General features: G+C 41.6%; 1 protein-coding gene across 1 annotated transcript in view; it reads left to right on the forward strand.

Moving 5' to 3' along the window:
• tmtc2b (transmembrane O-mannosyltransferase targeting cadherins 2b) overlaps positions 1-18741 on the forward strand; it is a 92435-nt gene that overhangs the window by 45188 nt on the left and 28506 nt on the right. The window contains exon 3 of the mRNA XM_020103643.2: positions 15629-16475. Within this exon, the coding sequence (XP_019959202.2) occupies positions 15629-16475 (847 nt within the window). The remainder of the gene's footprint in view (positions 1-15628; positions 16476-18741) is intronic.

Raw genomic sequence — 18741 nt, forward strand, 5'->3', positions numbered from 1 at the left:
ATAATGTTATATAATGACCTTTATCGTAAAGTTAGACTTTATTCTCATAATATTACGACCTAATCTCCAAATCTCTGAATTCTTTTACATGGGCCTAATATTCTGTCGTAGAAAATACCTTTTGCTTACAGAATGTGACTCAGTAGCAGTTAAACCTTTTATGACCCATAACCTCCTATATACCACACATGTTTAGCATTGAACCCACAAACACGTACAGTGTTGATAGCCGGTGCCAACGTCAGTCTACTGTGCACATAATTAGTTCTTTCCAAGACATGTCCTGTGTTTAAACGTGTAAAAAGAAACAGTCATTAAATTGTTTACTCAAGCTGACCTCTACCATGGTGATATTCAGCAGTTGCCTGATTAAAGCCTTCATAACCATGTGTTCTTATGCATCCAGCTACTCGCAGGCAGTGACTTTATAGCAGTCAGATGTAACATAGTTGGCAGCAGCGAGTGCGTGTGGTGCAACCACAGTTTATGTGGAAAAATATGCTTTTTACGGGACTGTTCCTGGACAGCCTTAGTTAATGGGCTCATTTTCAACAAAAGACACTGAAACATAATTTGAGCTCTTAATTTAGTAGAGGAAAGAATTCTCCTTATAGTAATCTCCGAGTGTTTAGTCCATAAGATAATGCAATAAAGTGTCTGTCCTGAGGTGTTCTGTCTTTGTTAGTCGAGCAATAAAGTAAATGTTTAGACATTTGTAGAGAGTGAAATTGGCCTAAATGGAAGCTGTAAATATGGGAAAACAAGAACTGTCTGGCTTTATAATTCTATCTAAAGATTTTCACTACAATTTTTACGCATTTTCGTTTGATGAGAAGCTTTTTTAAGTCACAAGGATCCATTGTTCTATTGTTGAATGTAGACCTTTCCGTGTAGTGTAATGTCCCTCTCTTCATTCACATCTTAACCTGAAAGAGAAAGTGTCAGTTGTGTCTCTGGGGAGGCGACACTGGTTGTTGACATGCAGGTACAGTTTGAGCCAAAGTCCCTGAGGGGCTGACACTGCTGACGTGACCATGACAAGAACGACCCTTTGAAAACACAATCCAGAAATCTGATGCTTTGAAAGTGTAAACTGGATAAGAGGGATATCATCTCAGTGATGTCATGTCAACGCTGTGCATCCATTGGTGCCCCCTGAAAACACCAAGGCTCAGGTTTATCTTCGGAGGAACTTGAGACGTTCCTCTGCAAATTCTTTTTGTCCATGTCCAACATGCGACAACGCAACCGCTGGAAAATGATTTCTAAATGTGGGACGAGACCCAGCTGGCCCTTCGTGAATGTCGAACTTACACACTTTATCTTTTCACACCTCCGGTTTTCTGTTCACACTTTGGCTATTAGTGCAAGGTCACTGCTTGAGACGTGTGTGTGTGTGTGTGTGTGTGCACGTATATGTCTGGAGGGTGACAGAGTGGTGCTGGACTGTGAGCTCAGGTGTTGAGGGGCTGGTGTGGGCCGACGAGGCCTGACCTCCGGGGTGTCGGAGATGGATCAGAGTGGGGAGGGCAGGTGTGAGATGTGAGGTCCCTTCAAACATGTGTATGTGTGCAGTGCATGATTACACACTGTGGTGTGTGTATGTATATGAGCTACAAACCCTACATACAAATTATGACATTGCTGTGTATTCGATGAGGGAAAAGGAAACAAACCCTGCCACATGCATTCTTACCTGGGGCTCCACAGATGTTCCTCCATGCTCTAATGGCTCCTGTCACTGTGTGATGGATTGGGCTCGGTGGGCTCAGCTAGTGCCCCCTGCCCTCACCCACCTGCCTCTCACATGGGGATACAAACCTCCGCTTCTCGTCTGGGGGGAGATGGGCGGTCGGAAGCGTGCATAACAAAAACACAGTCGTCAAAAAAACAACAAAGGCTTAGGTTGTACAACTTGAATAGGAATAGCTCAACATGTTGGAATATAATCAATTTAACTTTTAACCACTTTCATGTCTGTTCTTGTGAAATCAAGCTACAGTTAGTGGAAGGTTGGCTTAGCTTAGCACATAAGCTGTGTCTAATTTCAGGGGCCGTATACTTTAGAGGATTTGTTCTAATCAAACTCTGAGGGCGTTGTCTTTGTAGACTACGAAGGCCAGACTGAAATGAGATGATTGTTTGCATCGCCAGTTTGTTCAAATTTTCTGCACCGGTGGCCGATGCTGCTTCCATTGAGTCGCGTTAACTGTTTCCTGTTAGCTCCAAGGCTAATGCTAACCCCTTGCTGGATGCATATTTACTGAAGAGACGCGAGAGTGGAAATCAAATGACCGTTTCTTAAACTTTAAAGGTTCTGTCTCTTTATCAGTTTGAATCTGAAGCATAAACATGTAATGAAGAAGACTTTCCCCACACAGATGATTGAACAGGTCTCTCGATCCCTGAATGTCATAGCTTTGGGGTAACATAAGGCGAGAGCAGCCAGTGATGAAAAGTGACTTGAGCTGAGTTCGCTTTGGTCGACTGTTCATCAGGCGTAAGCGGACCTGACAGGCTCAGTGCCAGCGACAAGCCAGCACCGAGACCCTGCCTGTGCCAACTGTGAGGAGATGAAAACAGAGGGCAGAATGAAAATGCCTAAAACAAAACCTTGTGTTGTTCTAAAAGCAGATGTAAAGATTTCAGATTTCCCCATTTGCTTTGCTTCTGGATGGAAACGACTTCTTACCCCGTTCTTTTTATAGCCAGCGAGTCTGAGAATCGATAGTGGCATGTTATGTAAGGCGTCGGTTCTGGAATGGAATGTCCCACAGCAACGTCCTGTCGTGTGTCCTCGCAGCAAATGCACTCGATGTCCTTAACGGACATATAGATTTGTGTCTATTAGGCTAACCGGCTCACAGTAATTGTTAGTAATGATTTTAATTAACAGAGAAATCTCAGTGTATTTTCTCTCAACCTTTTCTTACGTCCATGAAGTTATCTTCTTTCATTCAGCACATCAATTAAAATCATTTTGAAGCTACAGTTTTGAGCTTCAACACAAGTTGCAATACAATGTGGTCCTTTGTTTCTGTTGCCGACCATATAGCTCTTATTTAAGGTTCCTTTTTATGGTCTCAGCAAATAAACTGCCATGTAAAATCAGTCAGCCAGAACTGCATTACTTGAGACTTCCAGTGTAATGAAGGACCTGTGTAAGCCTTTGTCAGGTATGGACTTATTGTGTAATTTCTATTTTTTTAAATATGAAACTAAAAGCGGCATTTTAACAAAAACAATGCACTATTTTATATTAAGATATAATTTTTAACATGTTCCAAAATCACAGTTGCGGACAAACTCAAGTTGTGTTATGTAAAGCTCAACATTTTATAAACGAAGAAAACAAGCCGATTAGAGGTTTAGTCTGCTCGTGGGAGTTTTATTTTTTATTTTGTGGAATTGTCTGTTTGTGAACTCACCATAGTAAATAAGGCTTTAAGGAATCCTCATGAAAACAAGCAGCTACAGATCCAGTAAACTGTATAAACTGCTGCCAATACTGTTGAGCTGGAGAAGAGAAATGTAATCATTCAGATGCAAGATGGCCAAATGACCACTTTACACAAACAAAATGAAAAGGGAAACAAATCAGGGTATGATCTGCTGATCCCCTCTGCTGCATCATCTCATCCTGTTCGCATAGTAAGTGTCAGTTTGTTGGAGCGTTTGAGTCTCAGTAGAAATCCCCTATGTGCATGTTGCATGTTGCACCTCATTTCCCAGCATCCATCCTGTCATCACCTTTCGCGGTTTAGAGGGAGAGGAAAGTAGAGAAATGAGAAATAGATTTTGAGATAGAAATGAGGATATACTCCAACACCCACTTGTCCATGTTACTCTTAACTTAACGCTTAGATTTGAAATGATATTCGGTTTGGGTCAGGCTCTGTTAAATTTCTCTCCTTCCTCAGTTGGGTTTGGACATAAAAACGCGGCATGAGCTGCATGGAGATTGTGACTGGATGTCGGTGCAGATCCTGCAGATGTGTAGTGATAAAAAAGACACGAGTTATTCTAAAACGATAAAACAGAAGTTTATAAAGCTGCGATATTTTCACGACTGAATATTCTTCTAACAGCTACTTCATCAACTACACTGAGAAGCGATTATATGATGAAGAATGTGTCTCTGATCTGAGGAGAACACAGAAAAGATATGAGGAATAATTTAAAGAGATAAATCTGTGAAGTGACTTCCAAACAACCCTCGAATACATTTTTCTCTTAGTCTTTGTTCACGTCTCCTCTTATTTACGTGATATTTCAGTGATCGTGGAGGAGCCAGGGAGTTTTCTTGCAATGTACTGAATTTTCATTATCCCCTGTGATGAAGGACATGCAGATACCAGCACAGCCATCTTCAGCTATTTTCCCCTCATTGCTGCTACTGTCGTACCCTCTAACTGTTTTCCATTCTTCCTCAGTGCTGAGTTGCAGTTTTTTGCCCTTAAACAGTCAGTCGACCATGTGGACTAAATGGACTCTGGCCCGCACCCAATTCCAATTTCTCCACTGTGACACACTGGAGTGATTATCGCAGTGGTGAAGCGAAGCCACACGGGACAATCCGCCGCTTGTAAACATGCAAATTGTGGAAAGAATCCCTCTTCGCATTAGGATCTACAGGAGGAAATTCCAGTATAGTTTTGAGACCTACAATGATTGAATCCCTTCGTTTTGCAGGATCAAAGCAGCAGCGTGTCCGTTCATTGCTGCAGCTTTTATACAAATTTAGGTCTGCAGTGAATCTGATTGATCACATGTGGAGACGGTCATGTGATGCATCACAGCAGGACTGGGTGTTGCAGTAAAAAGGCACACAAGACATACAGGTGCCTGGTTTCTGTGCCAGCACATCTGGGTATTCTTCTCTCAATCCCCAGATTCATTGGTAGTCTCGGGGCATGCTGCTGTAGAATTGAGTTATCAAGCTCTCGTGTGAGTTTGGGGACGTGTGGATGCTCAGAGGCCGACGGAAAGAGAAGCCCTGCCTGCATACTCCCAAGTTACATTTACTCGTTACTGTAACAAACTTACATTTTGTGTATTTGGAGTATTTTAAAATTCGTAATTTACAACCCACGTATTTAAAGTTGACATCATTATGGATTTAAAACAGGTCACACGATGAAGTTATGGATAACGTGTGAGGATGCAACAAATCAAAACAGCCCGATCTGCAGCTACAGCAGAAGAGGGGCAAAAGGTCAGTTGGCAACAGCATCGTCGGTGGCAGCTGGAGGGCAGAGAGAGGAGCCGCTCTTAGCTCATGGTCTACGATTCACTGGCTGAGGGTCAGAGGGTCCGAGGGGTGTGTTCACACTTGGGTCAAGTCTAGCTACGCAGCCATTATGTCATTATGAGGTCATGATTAAGATAAGCTCTTAAATTGCATACATTAATTAAACCAACTAAAATCTACGCTTTAGCCACGACTGCTATGTCCTTTTCTTGCATCAGTGAGGTGTCCACCAGCTTTCTTCTGCTTCTCTTCAGCAGAGCTCATAAAGCTCAGTGTCGGAGGAGCAGTGAGACCAGAGAGACTGAGGGGACTGGTTTTATTTTACAGTGAGAACGAACAAGCTGACAAGTTGGATTTGAAGCAGATTGTGGAGGACTTTGCAGTGCATGACTCACGGAGATCCTTAAACAGATGTGTAACTCATTGTTCAGAGGACAGAATCGACAGCCACAGTGTTGCCTAGCAATGAAGCGTTGTGTCTTAGCTGGTTGAAAACAGCCACAGTATCTATCACGATATAAATCACAAAACATTATTCTATTAAAAGTTCGGTAAACTGTTTGTAAATATTTAACTTATTACCAGCTGTATGTTTCACATGGTTATTTTGGTCCAGTCATGGTGGAGGGATTTGTTAGGCTAGATTAATAAACTCAAACTGTATAAAAACCCATACACATTCATACACATTCATACACATTCAAGTCAGTAGGATTCGGAGTCGCTGCACCTCATAGATATTCTGCTGTTGATTCTTTAGGACATGGCAGTTTGATTTATGTCCCTGGAGAAAATATGGACATTCCAGATATTACAGTGAAATAACATAAACATCTCTCTCTATAATGCAACACAACACAATAGCCACAAATAACATCACATCCTGTGACCATTCAGTTGAACCTTTACTCCCTATTAATAAATACTCAGCATTTTAACCAGCGTGAAGGGAGGATTTATGGCAACGCTGTCGTATTAGACTCTGTTAATTTTACCTGGATAGACACTGCAGATAATACACTGCAGACTGAGTGTGTATTTGTAATTATCAGCCGTAAACAAAGGCTGCAAAGTGCCTGACTGGAATTAATTGGTTGCTCTCGGTGCTCTCACTTAGTAGTAGTGTGTAAGCATTGAAATTAACTTCATCATATAATTCATATAACCCATATATAATTATTAATATAATACCTTCCCTGTCCCCATTTTAAAAAATGTAACACATTTACTAATATTTTAACTGATTTACAAGTATTTTTCTTCCACTTGAGTAAAACGTCAACAGTACTTTACAGTATTACCAGTACTGTATTCCAGTACTGTATAGTGTTGCTAACTTCATAATATTCCCTCTTTTAGCTCTGTTTTTGGTCTCTACAAAGTCTTCAGCCCAAAATGGTGCAGTGAGCAGAGTGAGAGTGACAGTTTTAAAGTTTCAAACCAATTCAAGTTTTATGTCTTTGACCAGACGACTCGACGATGAACAAAAATCCTCTGTAAAGCAACAGCTCAGGATTTGGATGATTTGATTTTGGAGGACATTTTTCATATTGCATCATTTTTATTTCATGAATTGTTGTTTTTTTTTTATAATACTTTGAGTACTTGAAGCACAGCCTTGTGGAGTCAAGTCTCCCTTTAAAACACACACTCACAGTTTCCTGTGTAGAAACACAGCTCTTATTTTGTCCTTCATTTTCCAAACACACACACACACTCACTCACTCGTTGTCAAGTCCATTGGCAAACAAGTGTAACATTATCATTTCATTATTCATTTTGGACTAAAATTTGAACCTGGACTGCTTCACGGTCGACGCTCACTTCCGCTGTTCGTCATCCTCCCCCACCACAAGCCTTCTTTATGCTCCATGTTTGCTGAGTTTCTCCCGTTCTTGTTACTAGCCAGTATAAACAGCAACAAATGGCATCCTGTCGCTGACATGTGGTGGTCGACTGTTACGGGACACATTGGAGAGCGATTTTGTAAAAGTGGTTCATGGGAGGAAAAAACTCAATCGGACCAATTTTCTCCATCCAGTAACTGACATCTCTCCAGGGACTGACGGTAGATCTGCTTAACTGTGGACCCCAGCTCTGGCTTTGTGTGTGTCTCATTCATGCATGTTCTGTAGGAGCTTACAGCCTCTCTAAACCCTGCAATAAAATGGCTCTGATCTCCCAAATGCATCGTAATGACTGGGAATCCATGCATGGGCAGGACAAATCAGTCGGGATGCAACTGGCAACCTGCCTCCGAAACAGTAGATTTTAACATTTCTTTTCTTTCTCTATGTTCTTTTCCATTTGACTTTGAAGTCCTTGGGAGACTGTGAGCAGCATGGAGCGTATAAGCACTTACCCCCAACCCAAATTTCATTCCCCCGCCTCCCAGGACCTTGAATCAGCATCTTGTCACAGCAAATTTGCAGTAGTAACCGTACAAACTAGTTGGCTCTCGCAGTAGAAAATAAATACGGGAAGCGAAGGACCAGAAATCAGGAAGAGTGAGTTTGTTTTTTAATCCGTGGCTGTGGTTTCACTCAATAAATATCTCCTCTGGAACATTAAGGGTTTGAGTTGACTTTGGTTTTCCATTGTGATTATGTTCTTATTGTTTGGCCTGTCTGACCCTGTACTGCCTTCACTTTTGACTGAGTACTGCTAAAAAATGAATTCAGAGTAATTTCATTTTCGGGGGCTTTGCAGTGAGTGAGTTATGATGTGGCTGCGTGACCCATGCAACAACAGCATTTCTGGAAAAAAACAACAGAAAAGCAGAAAAGGGCACAGGCTTTGTTTTACCTGTCAGCGGGTCGAGCTCGTGCACAAGTTTAACATGAGGAGGACAAATTGTCGTAGTGAGGAGTTTTGTTGCTTTTCCACATTTTGTCAACTCAGGTTTCAGTAACCACTAAACACTTGGAGAAGTGGAGGATTTTCCATTGATAAACTGTTTATGTTCCTTTCCTCAGGCCCTCACTCAACTTCTGCCCCATCTACCTACAACATATAACACATTCCCGTCCCGTAAGTTCAGATTTCACCGCCCCCTTCAGAGGCACCTTCTGGTTGGGCAGAAAGTGATGTGTCTTTCCTGTGCCATTATCTATCTATTGATGTCTGATTGCCACTGATGAGAAAATAAATCCACTCTGATTTTGGCACTCGGGCAGCGGAGAGACCCTCTCGTGGCCCCTAACCCAGGGTCATCTGGCTTCGGCATGAAAAGAAGACATTTATTTTAGCATGATTGGGACATCTACAATAAGTGTGTTTAAAGAGGCTGAGTTGAAGTGAAGCAGAGCGAGACGAGCTGGAATGTTGAGTGACGGTTTAGAGAGAAATGGATCCCGTGTTGGTTCAGTGATTATGGTTAATAAAAGCATGACCAAGAGAGCATGAGCTGATGTGTTTTAAGATGTCTTGGTCAAAAGTTTGCTTGCAGAGATTTATTTGCTTTCACCACACACGTTTTAATTCCAACTCTTTTTTTTACATTAGGTCTTTAGAGACGGGCAGTGAGAATCTAAGGAGAAATTGTTCTTGTCACGTTTAGTTTGGATGTTGAGCTCCACATAATGTCTGGGGGTCGTTTCCCATTGTTTTTTACCTTCTTCATCGTCTCACACCCCCGCATTGATGGAAACTTTCATCTTTAATCATTTACAGTCAATATTCTCCAACAAATTCCTGCTCTTCACTGTACCATATCCTGCCCTTTGCTCTTTCTCAGACAGACTCTGTCTATCCACCAGCCAGACCAGCTGACTCTTAGGGTTTCTCTGATGGGTTCACGAGGGTTAAAAGCTCTGATCACGAGCAGTGCGAGGCAAGTCCACCGCGGGGTTTGACCTGTTGACCCCCCCCCCCCACTTGTCCCACAGTCCAGCAGCGGTCCACTTGACTTTAGGTCAACTGAAGCTACAGTCATTTATTTGGGGTTATCTGTGCTAAAGTGTTGACAGACTCCATGTAGTTGGTCTCAGGAATGAGAATTTATCACGTGTCATGAAATGATTCATGGTCTGATTTGCTTGGATCTGCTGTTTCAGTCACCACACTCATGTCATGTAAATAAACACTTGTTAGGTTTGTTTGTGAGCATTAAATCATGGATAGTACTGTCCTGTCTGAACAGCAGTTAGCTTGGAGCATACAAACTGAAAACAATGGTGAGAGATTTAGCCTGTCAGCATTAATTAAGCTTATTAATTCTTATGCTATATCTAAACATTGTGGATTTTGAGGGAACCTATGTGCCAGATTAGCCAACGTCTTGGCTGCTGCAAAGTTACTTTTTGAATGAAAACCAAAATGTCCTTTTCACGCTTTAATTTTCAGATTTATTGTTTAACATTAAACAAACAAGATATAACATGTAGATTCATGAGTAATAAAGTTTTTTGGACAGAGCCAGGCATAAAGATGGATGACATTACAGCTCCCCAAAAGTGAAGCCAAACCACCTTTTCTCATCTTTGTCACCAGAGGGTGGCTGAATGCACTAAAGGTCATAAACCCTGCCTTCTCCATGTTAGGAGATGGGACATGGGTCAAGCTAAAAAGTCCATATATAATACATTTTCTGAAAGATGTTTCTGTCCTTTTAGGTAGTAGTTTGGTTTTAAGTAGTTATTCAATTGAATTTTTTTTATATCAAAGGGAAAAGTTGTGATTGACAGCTGAGAATCAATTGGGATTTGTTACCATGGCTCCTTTCGACAATCACAATTGGTCATACAATACGTAGGCTCTAATTGATAACAAGAGCACAAGATATAGCAGCACCCTTATCCAGGGTATTTAAGCTTTATTTTTGTACAACAGGAGGAAGGATGTTTTGTCCATCTTTATTCACAGTCTATTGGCAGCTTGTTTTAGCTTCCTATTCAGACAGCAAATAAGCACAACCCCAGTCAGTAAATTCATGGTGAAAAAAACACCGCTTAATCACATTTGGAAAACATGAGCCAGCTGTTGGTAATCCATTACACGTTGTTAGGAAGTGAAGAGTTGGGCTCTTATCTTGTCCTGCCTGCTAACAATCAGGTTTTACACCCAAAGGTTCTTTACTGTCTCCGAGGAGGGGATCACAGCAGCTGCTGCTGATAAGGGGGAGGGAAGATAGATGGTGAATTTGTGGTTCATCAGCCACAAGCTTGATTAGTTGATCCAGCAGTCAAGGAGGAAAGCACACAAGCTGATTGTATATCCATCCATCAAACCTTCAGAAAGATTTATGCAGACTTTTTAAAGGGGATCTGGTGTTCTTACCAAATCGGAGCCGTGTGTGTGTCTGTGCCTGAGGGCTTTGAAGGTGGTTATACTCTCTGATTGGTACCCCATGCTCATTTTCACTTCTATTACAAGTCCATCAATGTGAAGCAGAATCTGATGAAAGGCCCTGTGCAGACAATTGATCTCACTAATGATGAAGAGGAGGGGATGGTCAGACGTGCCACTTCTCCTTTACTAAGATTTTCTCCAGGGGGGGGGGGGGTTGCTGTGAACCAGTCAATACGTTTCTGTTTGATGATCAACTTAGATGTCTCATGTAATTGATTTTCCTTAAAACGCATTTAAAAAGTAAAGGTATGCATCGGCCAATTATTCCTAAAACCCTGTGTGTACCCAGAGAATAGAGCAATATTCTCCAAACTAATTAATTCAATTTCTCTCTGGGCTCTTTCCACTTCATTTTGCCTCAGGACTTCTTTCACGACACTCAAGCAGATGAAATAAAGAGAAGAAATAATTTCTTAGATTGAGTTTTCTTCTTGGTCAATTCAACCTAATCAAAGTGTTGAAGGAAAAAGTGGGGGTAGCACAAGCACAAATAGGGATTCCTTAATTGGCCTGTTTTGCATTTCATCTCTAAGGATATTTTATTCACACGCCTGCCCTATAAAGGCTAAATTGTTTCAGTTCTGAACTGATTGCGCTTGAAACACAAAAGGGAGGGAAAGAAAACACTGCCCTCATGCCTCCTACGGGGTTGTGCAAAACCACTTATTTCAAACTAAACTGGATTATAGACAAAAGACTCAAAGCTGGTATGCCTTGGTTTTCCTGCATAATAGAGCCGTAGCACCCGGGGAGCCGTTGCCGGGCTGGTATTGGAACTTATGCCTTTGAATGGCGGACATTTTGACCGCAGGCATATTAAGGAGGATGCGCATGTTTGTTTATACAAGACATAATAGACTTGGGGTTCATGTTGTCCCCTGGTAATATGTCCTTCAGAATATTTCTAGAGCACTTCCTGTTTACTCAGTGTCTATGTATTTTTTTTTGTAGAAAGTTAGGCTAGAAGGAGCAGTGGGGTTATAAACGTGTGCAAGCGATGGATTGTTTTTATGCTGCATGAAAACGAGGCAAATCTCAATGCGCAAGTGCAGCACTAGAATGTAAATGAAACACGACCTCAGCATGTGGTTAAGGTGGTTGTCTGAGTGGGGGTGGTGTAGCGTCCGGACGGAGTCGGGTTGATCTGTTTGTCACGGTGCCAGGTATAGATGAGTATCTGCCGGGTAGCCATCAGCAGAGGTGCATATTCACTTGTGCCGTTGTGTCATTGTGCTGCAGCCAGAACAAAGCTCTGCAGAATCAAACCAATAAAATAAATCAGCCGTAAACAACAGAACACCCTCAGGGGAGACGAGGCTGTTGTGTGTTTGGGAACTTGGCACGCTGCTCTGTCTGCATAACACCCAAGTCTTTGTCGACCTGTTCTCTCCATCTGTCCTGCAGAGCACTCTAATTTACCACTGTAGGCGAAAGTCTCGAAAGCCCTCGCCTGTGCCAGAGAGTCGTCTTGAGAAGTTGTAGAGGAGCCTGTTAAATCTGAGCTGGGCTTCCCTGAAGCAGTGATTGAGATGCATTAACACCACTCAGCAAACCTCTCTGCAAAAAATCTGCACAAAGCACAACGTCGATTGGGCCTCGCAGACCACTTCAGTCCACTTCATCTCTTTTGCAGAGTTTCAGCTCACCTGCGTGGAGAGAAAAGTGGCTTCGGGACGTCTGTTTCTACACTCCAGTGGTTTTAGGGAGGGAATGAAATGGCACGTTGAAACCATTGTGTGTGAGACTCAAAGAGGATGGTGATGGTGATCCATTCATCCTGAGGGTTCATATGCAGTTCAGATGACAGATTTTAAAGTTGGCTGTTACAGAGAGTGGTGCTTTTTTTGGGAAGGGTGAATTTGAATGGTTCTGTTGTTCTTGTAAGGTTTTAACTGCAAATGCCTCATTTTTCTGTATGTTTAAACTTTTTAGTGTTTTTAGTAAAAGTTGGAAATAACCATCGTCCACACATTTTATCAAGAAGTATGTAATCCTATTTTTTGTGTTATATGGTTAATCAAAATAAATACTTTTAATGACATTGAAATAATAATTTGTAAATAATAAATAAAAGGTAATTATCTTCAAGTTGTTTAACTATTATGTTTATTGGCATCGTGTTCATTTTTGAATATGGGATGAAAGATTTGTATAAAAATAAATATTACATTGATAAAACAAAAGTCACAAGCTTTTGTTTTGGGACCCAAATTCTGAGCAGAATCTGAGACGATGCTACTACAGCCACTTTTCTTGAATCTGACCCTTAAAGGAGTTTTGAACATTTTGGGAAATACATTTCTTGGCTGTGAGCCGTAGCCTCTTAATTATATTACAGACGTCATAGTGGATTCAATTTCTGGGTTAGAATACGTGTTCAATATTTCCTAAAATACTGAACTGTTTATTTTAACTGGTACAGAGGGATCGATCTTATCAGCCTTTCTTGATGCTTCTATTTTTGGTTTTGCCTCAGAAGGGAAATCTACAATCAGCAGTTACAGAGTTGCACGATTCCCTTGATTAAGTTGATTCACAGACACAGTGTTATCCTCTGTTTGACAGGAAGTTTAACATCATTTTCTGTTTCACGACACACGTGCTTTCTGTTCTGACCTTTCACTTCAAAGACCAAACTTGAACATGACAAAAACCCAATTTGATTTAATTTTTTAAATATTTTTTGTGTCTGTACAGACAGATGTTGGCACGTTCCATTGTTTTGCTTTTTGTAACAAAGGGTTTTATTGACATACTGTAGACTGTATTGTTTTGTATTCGGTTGCTGTGCTCTTAGTTTTTATGTTGGACTGTGGTCACAGTCGGTTTTGAAGCAGGTTAATTAGACGACTTCTTGAAGCGCCTCACAGCACATCGACCTCATATTCTTATTTCAGTGTTGTTTAACCGCATCTGAGAGTAATTTTGGAATAATTTTATATTCTGTAAAAAGTGCTGTTCTCTGTGCTTTACTCTGTTCTGTGTCCAGCCCACAGTTTTCCTCTGGATTTTCATGGGGAGCTGACGGTTACAGTTTTGGCAGTTGCTCAAATTAATGAGAAATGGTGATGTGGATTGAATGATGACCTTTTTGTTGCCAAGCGACGGAACAACTTCTTCATCAGTGGTATATCCTCACAAAATACTGAAGCACCGCAGGTTGATGTCAGGTCTCCAATGAAGGTTTTGACAGTTGACCTTATACCAGCTGATTTTTTTTTCTTCTTTGCATGCTCGTGATATTTTCAAAAACTGCCAGGAGTGTTGGATACAACGTGGGGCTTTAACCACATGGGCGCTTGTCCGAGCTCCTGAGGCGTATCCATATTCGGATTAGGGTGAATGAATAATTATAATAATATGGATGACATAAATAGTATTGTGAATTTTCAGTTCATTCTCTTTTCTTCTGTAATATTCTGATTGTGAGGAGTACCATAGAATCAAAACCACTCGCAAACAGCATTCAACTTGATAGACAGGATTTTAATTTGTTGCAGAATTCAACCGATATAGATCATTGGGATGGATTACGTTGATATTGGTTACTCTTGAAGTAAAAGTTTTCATATAAACGAAACAGCAGATACTGATACTTCTACGAAAAGCTCATATCATAGATGCGTCTTGTATTGATTTGCTTTATATTGTCAGGAGCTCCTGTTAAAATGTAAACTCTTTATATTTTATCAGTGCAAGTATCATAATTATTTGTTTGTGGATCATTTTCATGCTGATCTCCTGTGTTTTCAGCCGAACCCTGTGCGTAACTGTTGGTCTGCAGCTCTTTGCATAAGCAGTAATCATTAGCAGAGCTTTACCCCCCCGTAGCCACGTGTCCCCAGCGTTCACTGAATCTTTAAATGAAAACGGACGAGACAAGGGAATCAATAGCACACCCTCAAAGCAGTGGTGGTCTGACGTTTATGATCACAGATGAGACACATTTGTGCCCTTTGGTGCTTATGCAGAGGGAGAAAGATGACATCCAGTGGTATGAAGGTAATGTGGGGTTTTGGCCTGTGATGCCCGGGGTTTAGCTTTAAATAATGAAAAGTATTGCATCTGAGAAAACATCCAGACTGTGATGCCCTGGAGATTTAGATTCAGACTGCAGAGACTAATGGAACAAATCATTGCTGCATACCTCACATTCTGATTTTCTATCTTTTATGACTTTCTGCAGTGTGACATTATTTTTCATTTTGGATGTATTTGTGAAGTACAGAACAAGTTATTACTGCAGGACTTTGAGTGGACGCTGCTGAGCAAGGTTATGAAAAATCTCTTTCAATTTTCAATAGAATGATTGTTTTTTGGAACATGCCTGTGGGAAAATATGTCCTGTCCCTTTTCAGAGCCAACACACTTTCAACCAAACACACTATAAATATTTAATATGCGATTCCCCATATTATTTAGCAAAGTGTTTAATATCAAGTCTGTAATATGATGAATGGAGTTGTGTTTGTTTTGAGACATCTATAGAGGCCATTGAGGGAAACATATCTGCACGAATATAGTTATGATATAAAGTCACCTTCAATTATAAACAATGGAATTGGTGTTAATGTTCAGGCTTGAATAAAAGATGTTAATGTTTCCTGCTTGTTTGGCTTAAAAAATGGTTTTAAAAAAGTGTAAATACAAAACCTAAATAGATGATATTGAACTGTTCTTATTTCCAAAACAGTCACAGAGGCCAAAATAAAGGTTTTTGAAGAATCATATATCAAACTTACTTTACTTTGTCATTATTTTCCTAACTTAATCTTAAACACTCTTTCTGCTACGGTTGGCGTTATGAGGCTGCACCGTTGTGGCCACGTAGCTGGAGAGTTGACGTGAAGTAAGATGAGACATTTCTTCCTGTGATTTCCTGTCCGAAGTTGGGGACAAATTTCAACCACCCAGAAAACTGGCTTTCAGTTGAAGACCCTCATAAGAGCAATATATTATCTCCAACAGTCGTTCTTTTCCTGTCCGTTTTATTGAAGGTTTCATTCCTGTGTTTTCTTTGTCTTTCAGAGGAAGAACGTCCCCCTGCTGCTGAATGTGTTTTTGCTGGCTGGCTGGGGAGCCGTGCTGTTGGCCTGCCGCTTTTACTGGATGGGCAACAAACCGCCCAACTTCTCCAACTCAGACAACCCGGCAGCCGACTCGCCCTCGCTCCTCACCAGGACGCTCACCTTTTTCCACCTGCCCGCCGTCAACTTTTGGCTCCTCCTCTGCCCGGACATGCTCAGTTTTGATTGGTCGATGGACGCCCTGCCTTTGATCAGGAGCTTGGCTGATTGGAGGAACATTCACACAGGGGTCTTCTACCTTGGAGGGCTCATACTGGCTTGGTTTGGCTTGTGGACACACCATACAGCTAAAGGCAGGGAAACAAACGGCAAAGCGCATCATTACACCAACGGCAAAAACGGAAACAGCAATGGACACAGTTACCAATTTAACAATCATGAACATACGAACAATTCCCAGACAGGCACTCACAGTAACAGTGCTCAAAATGGTACCAAGAGCTACTATGAGATCAGGACTCCACTGCCCACTTCTGAAAACGTAGTGGTGTTCTCTTTAGGCCTGTTGGCGATTCCCTTCCTCCCTGCCACAAACCTATTCTTCTATGTGGGCTTTGTGATAGCGGAGAGAGTCCTGTACATCCCCAGCATGGGCTTCTGCCTGCTGGTAGCGGTGGGGATGAGGTCCCTGTACGTCCGACTGCGGTGCAGGTCCTTCAGAACGGTGCTGGTGTACTGCAGCGCCGCCCTGATTCTTCTGTTCGGTGTCAAAACTGTCATGAGGAACCGCGACTGGCAGAATGAGGAGATGCTCTACAAGTCAGGGATCTATGTCAATCCTGCTAAAGGTGAGACCCAGCATTGTTGTCGTTCACATTAGCATCCACACAGGTTCAACTGTTCTTTGGTTGTTTGAATATGACCAGACTTTCATACCTGGGCCGCGCTGAATGTGTTTGCAGTTTGTGACGGCTGCATCTTACTGTCTATGTTTGACACATGGTTTGAAAATGGCCATAAATATTAGATTTTTTAATATGATACCAGTATACATGCACATTTTGTTTGACTGAAAAAGATGTAGTCCCTTTTAAATAATAACAGTGATAAAAATATATAGTTTTAAAAATGGGCAGTGTTGCTGCTCTAACCTGATAACATGGGCGCCAAAATGAAAAGCAAGATGGTCCATAATGCATATATATGCTCAGGCACGTGCACTGACTGTTAGTCTGCTGCTGGCCCGAATAACTCAAAGTAAATCTTCTTCAAACTGTCTCCTCTTCATCACTCAGCCTTACACTGGATATTTAAGCTCTTACAAGTTAGAGGCAAAGTGAAGCTGGTGTGGATTTTACAACCAAAGGCCATGTTCCTTCTTAGAAATACCAAATGTTGCTGTTTATCACACGTCTCGTCATCCAATCTGTTTCATGACACCAGCAGCCGTGCCTCGCGTGGAAGTGCAATTTCAGGATCTCTGATTGGCAGCTTCAACAAGAGACAAAATATTCAATAGCGTTCACATTCAAGGTCATGATCACAGAGTGAAGTGCTCCGAGCTGCTGAGGAGGGGAGGAAGGCAGGGACACACAAGGCAACAGCAGGACACGTTGTGTTAGCTAATTTCCCTTTCAGATTCTGCAGCGGAGCTGAGGCATGACAGCTGTTTGCTTTGGCAGACCACAGCAGCAGCAGCAGCAGCAGCAATGTCCCAACTCACATTCATTATGGCTAATATCAGATTTGAATGGCAACTCGGTTTCAAACACAGACACAATCACTGGACAGAAAAATGACGAGAACTCTTTGACATAAAACTTCATGGATTCATCTCTGCACAACTAAATCCACAGTTCAATGAAAGAAGATTGAGTTGTGTTTTTTCCGCCTGCTTTTATTTATACTGAATATTCTTCTGGGATCCGGTCGATGTTTGAAGTTTGAGCAGTTAAGTAAACACAGTGCTTGAGGGGACACTCCATATTTTAGCACATGTCAACAAAAGCAGCATGAGGCAGAACTGTATTTTTCAAATCTATATAAGTAGTGGAAATGCCTGAAGGTGGAAGGTTATCTCAGGGTTAAGACACACTAATGTTATTCTTGTGCATTCATATATGACACTATAACTCTTATAGGCTTATCTATCTGTCTAGCTGTGTCTCAATTCAGCAGCCGCATCCTTCAAAGGACCTGGTTTATGCAGCCGATTTAGCCGTGTAGACTGCATTGGCTGGAAAACCAAAATGAGACGATCTGGTCTTCCTGTTGCGTCACCAGCTTCTCCCATCCTTACAGCAGTCGCCTAGCAACAGAGCTACGGACAGAAGCGTTCTCCGGTTGATTAAAAACGTTGTAAAGATGGTTTTTTTCATACTTGTTCGTTATAACATTTAAAAATAAATTCTTCTGACATTTTTGCCTCACTTTTTGCCGCCATAACTTCTTGAAAAACAGTTTGTCACTGAGGCGCAATGACTCATGGGATTTGTTAGACCAGGAAGGATCCACCTGGCCTCTGCTGCTTGGGGGTAAAGGACACATTTGTCGGTGCCTTGGAATCGGGACAGCCTAGTTGCGCCGCTGTGAAGTAATTCTTCCACAAATGAGGCTTCTGAAGGAAGCGGCCCCTGAATTGAGAAATAGCTTTTGTGTGTTTAATCACAACCTTTTGACAGATTCTTTAAAAAGCATAATTGTCAGGTTCATGTAACCTGAAAAACCTTAAATAAAGAATAACCATTTTTTGCATAGTGATGTGCACTGCCTACTAAATCTTAGCCATGAAAGTTCAGTGTATTTCCTTCTTCCACTGTCATTTTACATCCACTGAATTTACTTTTGTTCCCCCTCTTCAATTCTTTTCACACTTCAGCAGTCTCTGCACAAAATGTACAAAAGCTCTTAGCAACCTTTTTCATCCACCTGTCAGATACTGAATTATGCCATTCAGCAGTAATGCCATTAGCCGTGCAATAGCACTGTGGTGGTCTTCTTTTCATACCGACTCTTATAGGAATCACTGGTGGTTTTGGCACAAAGCTCCCCCAGTGTGTGTCATCTATTTTTACTCATAACGTCTTGGTGTTCCAGCCGGAACAACGTGTTCCT

Source organism: Paralichthys olivaceus, chromosome 7 (genome assembly GCF_024713975.1).
Source record: "Paralichthys olivaceus isolate ysfri-2021 chromosome 7, ASM2471397v2, whole genome shotgun sequence".
Taxonomy (NCBI): Eukaryota; Metazoa; Chordata; class Actinopteri; order Pleuronectiformes; family Paralichthyidae; genus Paralichthys; species Paralichthys olivaceus.